At 33.8% G+C, this 11390-nt stretch overlaps 1 protein-coding gene and 1 pseudogene across 1 annotated transcript; one reads left to right on the plus strand and one right to left on the minus strand.

Moving 5' to 3' along the window:
• Positions 1-4244: 4244 nt before the first annotated feature.
• LOC146916105 (putative F-box/FBD/LRR-repeat protein At1g66300) lies at positions 4245-5484 on the plus strand. Its single transcript, XM_085716863.1, has 2 exons — positions 4245-5162; positions 5297-5484. The coding sequence occupies exons 1-2, from the start codon at positions 4245-4247 to the stop codon at positions 5465-5467; spliced, it is 1089 nt and encodes a 362-aa protein (XP_085572989.1). The 3' UTR covers positions 5468-5484.
• A 3063-nt stretch (positions 5485-8547) lies between these two features.
• Positions 8548-9129, minus strand: LOC146916106 (phosphopantothenoylcysteine decarboxylase HAL3a pseudogene; annotated as a pseudogene).
• Between the last annotated feature and the right edge of the window lie 2261 nt (positions 9130-11390).

An 11390-nucleotide genomic window follows, 5' to 3' on the forward strand; every position in this document is an offset into this window, starting at 1 on the left:
CAAAATTGATTCGGAGGGAATTTTACGTCTCGACACTTGTTTATGCGTACCAAATATTGATGATTTAAGGAAGAGAATTTTGGAGGAAGCCCATAATTCTTCTTACACTGTCCATCCGGGTTCTACTAAAATGTAGAAAGACTTAAAAGTGATTTATTGGTGGGAAGGGATGAAGAGAGATGTAGTTGATTTTGTATCGAAGTGTTTAGCATGTCAACAAGTTAAAGTGGAGCATCAGAAAGTTGCAGGACTCTTACAAAGGATTGAGATACCAGAATGGAAATGGGAAAGGTTCACTATGGATTTTGTGACGGGGCTACCTAGAACCTTAAGAGGATTTGATTCAACGTAACTTGGATGATTGTAGACCGATTAACAAAGTCAGCACATTATTTACCAGTGAAAACTACCTATTCAGTAACTCAGTATGCCAAGCTTTATGTGGAGAGGATAGCGTCTTTGCATGGTGTACCGTTATCTATAATATTTGATTGTCGACCCCAATACACACTTTGTTGAATAGGATACCGCAATGCTAAATAATATTTGCTGTCAATAATGTATTGCCATAAAGCATGACAGATATGAGAAATATATAGACTATTAATGCAGCCACTAGATACGAATAATTCAAAGTAGTTTCATATTCTAGTGGATCAAATAATGGCTCCTTCTAAACCTATTGACTTAATGTAGATAAGCCAATTTCAAGTTCTGAACACAATTGCAAAAATTTACAAAGTAGATTTGCGAATGCTTCCTGAGTTCGAGAAAGAAATGTATACATAATTGAGAAAAATCCTATATGTATTAATACATGACTAAAACACATGGAAACATTGAAGTTATGAATTAACTTGTACAATTTTCTTTAATCGGGAACGATGGGCTTATCAAATGAGCTTTTTAAAAAATATTCTTAGCATCTTTGAAAGGGGATGTTTTGAACAAGGAAGATTAGAAAACATCTTTTTCTTTTATGGCTTTATATCAGTCCTAACAACTAGAGACACCTTGCCAATATCAAATTTTTCAACATGTTGTCTGATTTAAAAGTCGAAAACAACATCACTGTCTGATGTCCTCTGTTAAGAAAAATAATAGTTCGAACCAAAAAAGTTCCTCTCTGTCAATTGCAATATCCAACTCTTTTTGTGCTTCTTTTTCTTGTAACATAAGAATATCATTATGGACATTTGCTTGAATTTGTTGCTGAATGACTTGTAACTTTTGATCATCTTTAAGTTGAACATAAATTTTTAAATACTTTGAAAATTCTCATCTTAACCTTTAACAACAGCAATTTCTTCCTAGTGTCCCAGATGGAGGCCACCAAATTTTTTCAGTCCTCATGAGATGACCACATTTTCATGAATTTGAATTGAGAAGCAAATCGATTGTTATCAGTTTCAAATTCTGATAAAATAGAATAACGGCCTGACCTTATTTTTTTTTTTTTTAAGAATCTAAATTATACCACCTAAAAATTGACAGCAGAGAGAATCAAACCTGAGACCTTGAAGAGGAGCACACTCCCAGATGCCAAGACAATACCTTGAGGCCAACACAAGTGAGTTGGTCTGACCTTAACTTTAGAAGAGTTATGCGCAAGAAACAAGAAAGCACGTATCAAACCAGAGATGATTGCAAATGCTTCTATCCAATCTTATTTTTGCAGGCATCCTACCATGTCTGCCATTATTCTGAGTGATTTCTTCCCCTTTGGAGGGGAGATACACAAGGTTATTGTTATTTGATGAAAATTGAATGTCTTCCATCGAAATTCTAGAGGGTGAGTAATGGCCTCTATGCTCATAAGCTTTAAAAATACAGTTAAAATCTCCCATGAAGCTCCAAGGTATCTAAAGTTGTTGCTGAAGTGCTTGTTAAGACCTCTAAAGAACTATTCTTTTTAGATAACAAGTTGAAGCGTAAATAGCAGCAAAAGCACTAGTTATATTGTTATAGGTATAATATAAGAAACCATTTGCTCACTGCAAACAATGATCTGAGTGTTTTAACTTATAGAACAGAAGCTCCAAGGATTAGACAATAAGTTACCATCATCTCTCAAATCATCTATAAGGAAAATTATCGTAATCCATCCATGGTTCAGCTAAAAAACAAGGTTTATGATTTAACAGTCACCAATTCAAAGCCAATCCCTTAGCATTCCAAAATAGACTCTTCATTGAAAACAAGGTTTCTTTCCAACATGGGATCTGGTTGCATAGGAATTCTTAGCTTGAGAAGATTTCTTCTTTTTTTTTTTTTCTAAGTTAATGAACTGCTGCTAACTGAAAGCCAGTGGTCTTTTGTTATTGGCCATTATTCTTACTAACGCATACTTTTGAATCAAAATCGATGATCGGTGGCATCGGTGTTTTTTCTTTTTCATTTTCTTACTTAAAATATTGTTCACATCTTTTGTTAAGTATCGACGAAATAGGTTTCTTCCATATTTTTTAAATTAATTATAAGTGAAATGTATTTATTAATATTTTTATCAAAAAAATTTGTAAACTAAATGACGAAACTATTGTATTTTTTCATTTGATTACGTAAAAAAGAAAAATTCATACGAAGTTAGTTCTATTCCATCAAATAGACCCATTGTTTGCTAAAGATTAAAAAAAAATATTGACAATCAATAATGTAGATATTATTTTTTAGAGATTTCATGAAAAACAACATAATCAATTTTGTGTTTTCTTATCGTAATAATAATCACCTGTTTTAATCAAAATTTGTTTAGATACATATATATAAAATGTATTTTTTGTTAAAAAATTACCATTCTTTTGATACTTAATTAGCTCCCTCTATTATATTTGTTGAAAATATACTCTTAACATCTTTTCATTTGAAATTATTTGTAGATTTTTTTTAGATCTTTTTTATAAATTTTTTTTGAAGAAGCTAAATTAACTCACCTAAATTGACACTGGGGAGAACCTCAAAGAGGAGCACACTCCTAAACCCCAAGTCAACACCACCAAGCCAACCCAAATGAGTTATAAAAAGAATTATAACAAACAAATACAATGTTCTTCAAAGTAATTAATTTAAGGGCCATGCTAACTTGTGCCTTTATGGGACATGTTAAACAACCTAAAAAGAGCAACTTTACATTGGAAATCATAATATGTCAACTTTTAAGAAGTTAAATGCACGACTTTTGATACGTATATTTTTATAGTAAGTTTCTTAACATGTGCCTTAATTTAAGCATATATATATATATATATATATATATATATATATATATATATATATATATATATATATATATATATATATATCCTAAGAGGGTCTATTGGTTACGAATTAAAATGAAAAAGATTTTGATTTAAATCATTTAGAGATTTTATAAAAAAAATAACCTGAATCTATTTTTAGTCTGTTTATTTTAATAAAATCATTTGTTTTAAAATAATTTAGTTTATTTAAATAAAACTATTTAAAATAAATTTTTAGTTACAAAATCACCTCAATCCTTTACACTTTATTTATCTCTCCTTCTTTTGTTACAAAAGACGTCAAAAACGTAAAAATATGTTTGTGGCAAAGAGAATTGTGTTTTATTTACTGATGAACTTTAAAAAGATAGATAGATTATTTCGGAAAATGAGATTTTAGGACTTGGACTTGGGTTTTTGAAATTGGGCTTTTGCATATTAACTTAGCTGTGATTGTGAGACGAGATTCCAAGACCTACATAAACTTGTCTACCACTCACTCGACGAGATTCCAAGACGCTAAGAAGGCGACTTGAAATTGCAACAGTTGATTCACGATTGAAATTTTTCAAGGTAAATTCGTCTTTCCTATCATTCCTTATATTTTGCGTCTCTCGTGTTGCTATGTGCTATTTTTTAGTTCAACATGTATATACTTAATATACAATCCACCATAGTTGTTTCAAGCTGAAATTCAAACCCTAGTTTTGTATTTTATTATTTTAAATAAAATATGAAATTTTGTTTTTGCCTTGTTTTTGTATTTTATTATTGCATATACAATATTGAATTTTGTTTCTGGTCACACTTCTAAAGCACACGTCTTTAGATGATATTTCTTATACATCTTGTTATGTTTTATATTTAACAAATATTTCATATTTTTTAGTACAATTCAAATATTTCATCCCAGATGGGGATCTTCTTATGACGCCTGTATGTTTAAATGTATTATGTTAGGTGTGACTGAAGGAAAAGAAGGAGTAGTGGAAGTTGAATTGAAAGATGGAGGGCAAAAGAAGTAGAAAAGAAGTCGAAAACGACAGGATGAGTAACTTACCTGACTTTGTTTTGCTCCACATGATGAGATTTATGACCACAAAACAAGCTGTTCAAACTTGTGTGTTGTCGACTAGATGGAAGGATCTTTGGCGACAACTTACTAATCTTACATTGAATTATTTCGACTTCACTAATGGTTCAAATTATAGCGAATTTGTGTTTTCATTTTTGTCTCATCGTGATGACTCAATTTCTTTGCTTGATATTATTTTAAGTAACACGTGCAGCATTGCACTTGACCCTAAAATCGTGGATAGGGTCATGACATATGTTGTGGCACATAAAGTCCAAAAATTTACACTTGATTTAAATTTGAAGGCCAAACATGGTTACACTTTGAACCCTTGCATCTTTTCTTGCCATTCTTTGACACATCTAAATCTTTCCTTTTGGAGTGTCCATGGCCGGAGCATACAACTTCCTTCTTCCATACAGTTGCCTGCTTTGAAAAGCTTGCATCTTGGATATGTCACTTTTGCTGCAAATGACAAGGGCATTGTTGATCCCTTTCAAAATTGTCACATGCTAAGCACTTTGATCCTTAACTGTTGTGCAGTACATCACAAGGAAAAAATCCTCCGCATATCTAATTCTAAGCTTTCTAATTTGAGTATAGATATGTTTCAAACTTTAAATACTGACAAAATTGTGCTTTCGACTCCAAACCTTAAATCTCTCACAGTCTGGTTTGATTGTCTTCCCGAGGTATCTGCATGTGATCTTTCTTTTCTTGAACAAGTAAATATTGGTGTTTTTTATTTTCAATCAAGTGCTGAGAGGAAATATTCAGCCTTAATTATTTGGCTGCAAGTACTCGCTGATTATGTTAAAATATTGACACTCTCTTCAGCTACCCTTAAGGTAATCTCTTGTGCATGTTTTCTTATATTATTTATAAAATGTTCTTTGTGTCTACTTTGTCAATACTCAATCTCTCTGTCTAAATCAGTAGGACATCACTGGTTCAAAATGCCCAATAAACTTTATATGTGCAGGTTCTACTTCTCCAAACTTCGGATATAATCATTAGTCAACTTCCTTGCTTTGTTAAATTGAAGTCATTGAAATTGCGAGTGAATCCCTCAGATATATCAGATGGGGAAGTAAAAAGGCTAGTGAACTGCTTTAAAACAAAATCTCCATTCGCCCAAGTGTTTATAAATTGATGTGATTTAAAGGAATGCATCTTCAGGTACATATTCTTCTGACTGCCTGTGGATACATATTTTTTTCCCAGCTTATTCATATTGGTTTATGAAAATTTTTAATTTGGAGGAAATGAATTTCAATCGGGAGTGAAATGTTAAACAAGCAAATCAATTGGCTATCTTATGCTAGCCAAGGAAACAATCCGTCTTCAATGTGAAATTACAATAGATATTATATTTTGACAGAAACTCAAGGATGAAAGATACTCTCGCTGAGTGCTTACATTTTGATTTGTTTTTGTCTTCTTTTTTTTTCTTTCTAATGATTTCATATTATCATTCCAGGGATATTATAGTTTGAAGTTGACTCAATTGAAGATGATTACAAGCCATGCTTAAGGAGAATGCATTCTTTTCATATATATTTAAGATTGTGTGATTTTTATAGTTTGAAGCCATGTTTGGTGGCTCTAGACGAGATTCTTAATCTAAATAGATGTTTGATTGTGTTGGTATTAATTAAATTTGTATAAAGGAGGTGACTAATGGAATTTCTGTTTATCAATTATCATTTCCCTTTATGACGTTTTGGATGTAACAGATGTGTTTAAATTGTTTGATTTCTTAATTGACCTCAACGTTAACAGTTTCATTCCTTAACTAGCAAAAATCTTGTAATTGACCTCAACGTTAACAGTTTCATTCCTTAACTAGCAAAAATCTTGTATTCAAATTAACCTAAATATCTTGAATTAATTTATGTATTTGATTGTGTAAAAAACAATAATAACAACGTTTCCACTGTGAGTGTCATTATATAAATATTTCTCTAGAAAATTTCTAAAACCTCTCTAACGCGTGTCCCCCTTCAAATCCAAAGCTCCTTTTTCAGATGTAGACTACACGAGTGGCGGTGCGATGAGATTCACTCTCCATACCAGCTGTGACCCTTTTATTGTCTGGCAGTCACCAATCCAGATCTTTTTTTGGTTGAGTTATCATAGTCGCATAGTTGATGTAAATAAAATACGCTTAACTTATACTTGAAAATTTTGATGCATTTGAGGGTGCTTAATTGGTGGTTGAATGCTTCTGTTGACATTTTGAGAGTTTCTTCATCTTGACTATTCTTAGAGGTTTGATAACGATTACTTGTATACAACACACATGCGTCGATTCTATTTTCACTTACACAAATAACAAATTTAAGCTTAACCATGGTATGTTAAATTTAAGTATAGTAATCTATTCAAACTAAGATTCATTGACAACACTTGGTGGAATAGGTAACTACACTGCTAGATAATATTTTCTGTCAAGGATGTATTGCCATAAAGCATGACAGCTATGAGAAATAGAGTATTAATGATGAGAAAAACCTCCATAAAATACTTGGCATAGCGGTCCTAGATTCCCCTTAACCTCCATGACACGTATAGTGATAGCAAAACCTATAACAAGGTAAGAGGGATCTTATGACGGCCCTAGTATGCATGACCGTCTAAGTATGCAAGTCCCCACACACGTATAATCAACCGGCAGGTTGTATTGTAGACACATGGTGACCGTAGGTTTTCCCCGAGGTTACCTATAGCTTAGGATTAGGTGGAACTCATTGAGACATTATGTCTCATCCCAATCCTTATTTGTTTCAGATATCAGGATGGATTAGCAAGCTAGTAGCCGAATGGATGTTGCAGCAAGTGTTCGTTCGTACCCGCTGTGGGATAATATGGATATTCGAGGATGCATTTATTATACTTTAGAAAAGTTGAGTTGTATTATTATTGTACGAACACATATTGTTGAAAAATATATTCATTTGAAGTTTTAATGTTGTAAATTTTAATCTATCCAGTACTAAACTAATGTGCACGCTAAACTTTCTACATACGTTTAGTGTGGGTATTACAGGTAAACCTAAATTTGCCCAAATTACAGAGGGTGAAATTTTCCATGAAGGTCCAAAATCAAAAAATCTTCAAATTTCAAGGATGAAATTCAAAAAAAATATTTTACAGGGGAGGAAAGCGAAAATGACCTATATTACAGGGGGGGTAAAGCTCTATTAACCCTTAGTAAAATTTATTTAAAGAGTAATTAGAAAAGAGATTAAAAGAGGATTGCAGGTTTTGATTACCCTGCCCAATTCGAGATTAGGTTTGCGAATAAGATATTTAGCGGCGATTAGGGAATTCTTGAATCCCCCTCATCTTTGATGCAATTAACTTAGTAAAACATCAGTTATGTGGTGTCCACTTATGATTTAAGAAACCAGTTTTAGATTATCAACCCTAACGACAACATGTGCAATACGTTAACCTAGTTAAAGTTACGGTGTCCCCGAAAGAAAGAATTAGAAAACATGAGTTTTCATACTTAATTTCATTAACTAGAATTAAGAAATAAGCAATTAGAACTGCCATGAAAAAAAGAATTTTGGATTGTCAATCCTGCTAATCTATACGGATCAATTATCAAGATTATCAATACGAATTCTCAATAGAAAAAGTATTAAGTACACACAAGAACGAAATAAATTGGACACAAGAAAAGCATAACCAAATAAAAACTTTATTAATATACTTCAACCAATAAGAATGGGTTCATACTAGAACCCTAATCAAAGAGGTTTAGTTGCACATGGCAACAAACATCTTCACAAAACAATAGAAAAACTTACCTTAGAGAGAACAAGAGGAGGATGGAGAGCCTCTGCCTTGAAACTGTGATGTTTGATCCTTGCCTTGGAACTTGATACACATTTCATAGGTAAGGTTTGACAGAAGGAAAATGAAGATTAGGACAAGTTAAATTTGTTGAATAAAATAATGAAGAGTGAAAGAGACCGAAATTAAAAGGGAAAAGCGATAGACTCAATGACTTGCATGATTCTATTTTGCTGCATATCATGAACTTGTGTATTGTCGACTAGATGGAAAGATCTTTGGAAACATCTCGTTAGTCTTGCATTGGATTTTTCAAACTTCTCCCTCAACCGTTCTAACTTCGGCAAGTTTGTGTTTTCACTTTCTAATGATTTCAGATTATCATTTCGGTCCTAGTAAACCATTCATACTTGAACAGTGGTCAAATCACTAAACATTGCAGTTACCTTGCTGAGCCTTTGACTCATAAAAGAGCCATACAGTAGAGTAAATGGTAGAAAGTTCAGCTATTGCACCATTGCCATAATCCCCACAACCTGACCTCTTTGTAACAGGTGGAATGAGAGAAATACCAAGCTCGTCAATGGCGTTGAGATGCTGCTTTGTGAAAGGATTGTTCCACATAATAGTGTTTGCCGATACATGTGAGTAGATTGTCACACAACCCTTCAGCAATCTTGCCAAGAGTGTTTGTCGATAATGGAGCAACGATCATGATATCAGCCCATTTGTGAAGCTCAATGTGAAGCACATGATCGCCAAGGTTCTTCCAACTAGACCACTCATCATCATCCGTATACAAATTCACATCATTGGGAATCGTTGTTCTTTCAATAAAATGCAAAGACGATTTAGTGGCAACAACTCTTACTTCTGCCCGTTCAGAGAAACAATGAGAAAGATTTGCAATTTAACCGCAACAACACTTCCACTAGTAGCAAGTAAAATCCGAGGCTTCCTGGTAGGCGCAGCATTCACTGACATATTATCTCCAACTGAACTCACAGGTTCTGGGCTCAAACAAAAGCCAAAGGAATTCTTAGATCTTCAAAACCTTTGGTTCCCTTCTCGCCTTGTGTCGTGTTTCAAAGCAATGGTAGTTACTCTCTTATCATTTTTTTGGAACTGCATGGTCTACTAGACAAATGGAGTTTCTGTTTTTCATCTCCCTTTTGGTGTTTAAATCAATGTTTTAAAATTTGAAGTGGAACTCGAATGAGTCAAGAAATAAGAGTTTTATAAATCAAAAACCTACAACTCCATCTGATAAATGATCACAATATTAACAGGTTTTATTTTTTTGGATGAGTAGGAAATGAATTTCGTATCTTAAAGTTTACAAAATGCACAAACTACAGACCAATTATCTCTACTCTATCCCATGGTATGTACATATTGATAGTTTTGTTTTTTGACAGGTTAAACTAATTAGATTGTTTATCTTGGAAATATAAATTTATGCTTCTTTGAATATTTCAGTTTCAGATTTATTTTTGTACGTTCGAAATGAAAGAGTTTTAATAATGTCTTATCATATTGAAATATATAAAATGATAGATTGCTGAGTGATATGCACTCATAGTTCGCATAGCTGGTCAAAACAAAATCTGCTTAACTTATACTTGAAAAATTTGATGCATTGCACGGACACATCTTATTAAAGGCGTGTTTTAGGGTCCAACACGTGTCGTGTCCGACACCAACACGATACCGCCATCTGTGATCATATTGAATTATGTCATTTTTTCAAAATTTTATCGGTGTCGACATGTCAGTGTCAGTGTCCCGAATCCGTGTCTTTGTTTGTGCTTCATAGGTTGCTACTTAAAAACTTGATTATATTGCTTGAAACCATGTAATTTGAACTTTGTCCTAGTTTCTGAATGCTTCTGTTGACATTTTAAGAGCTTTCTTTTTTGTGTTTTTTTTTTGTCTCCTATCCATAGAATATGATAGGAAATTAGACATGGGCCTTAGGCCAATAGAGTTAGAAAGAAGATATTCTCTAAATAAATCTTAGTACAGATTTATATTAGAAATATATAATAAAGATATTATCCAAATAAATCTTAATAAAGATATTATATTAGAAATATATAATAAAGATATTATTCAAATAAATCTTAGTACAGATATTATTTGATAATATATCCTTGGTAGTATTATATATAAATCTATAGAGGGAGTTCTAGACAAGCAATTAGATTATTTGTTAGTACCCTTTTAGGGTTGGCAGCAAGAGACTTTGCTGAGGAGCTTTGCTCTGGAACTTGTAACTCTTTTCTTTATTCCATCTACTCAATAATTTTCACCACTATTCTATAGTTTCTATTGATTTCTTTTTTGTTATTGGCTCTGCTCTATCAATTGGTCTGACCTACCGGATTATCGACGGAGAGCAAGTGTTACCGTCAGAGATGGAGGATGTTTGGGCTATGAAGAAAGAACTAGCAGATTTCACCGGAACAGATCCGGCAGCGTGGATCGCAAGAGCAGAAAGGTTCTTTGAGAAGAATGCAATTCACTCTGGTGATAAGATGCAGTGGGCTTTTATGAGCATGGAGGATGAAGAAGCACTGTTATGGTTTTATTCATGGACACAAGAGCATATTGATGCAGATTGGGACTTTTTTTCCCATGCGCTCATCAGAAGGTTCAGAGGTATTGGTGATGGCAGTGTAAAGCAATCCAACAAGATGCAAGAACAACAACAAACTTTTCATACGGGCGTCACAAAAAAAGAGGGAACGGATAGCCATGGATTCGGCAAGGTGCAGCAAGTGCAAGAACAATGGGGTCGCACGAGGGAGGCATCAATTCATGTAACAGAGACATCACAGAAGAAGAGGATAGAACCCAACATGATGGAGGAGAGTCAAGTCGAACACAGATCGCTCAAACTGCAATCTTTGTTGCTTCTAGTCGTCGCTCCATCAGAAACGGTTCCCCCTGAGCCAGAACCGCCGGACTCTGGCCACCCTGCTATGGTCCTTCCACGACGAGCACGGCTACCCAAACCGCCTGATTTGGTTGCAAAGCTGTTGTTCGAGTGTGATGATGAATCGAAGGGAACAAAGGAGAAAGAAAGAGGGTACGAGACAACAAGTACGGAGAAGACAACAAAATCACCATGGAATCAAATTTCAATGCTGAAGATGAGGTGTTGCGTGCCGCCAGACCTCGCGACAGCCATGGGGTGGGGGTTGGTAAAGTCATTGCAGGAAGTACATGCGATTCGGTTAAGGAAGAACATAAGGGCAAAATCGTTAATC

This window comes from Medicago sativa, chromosome 6, assembly GCF_051527215.1.
Source record: "Medicago sativa cultivar Bolivia chromosome 6, Bolivia_mono, whole genome shotgun sequence".
Classification (NCBI taxonomy): domain Eukaryota; kingdom Viridiplantae; phylum Streptophyta; class Magnoliopsida; order Fabales; family Fabaceae; genus Medicago; species Medicago sativa.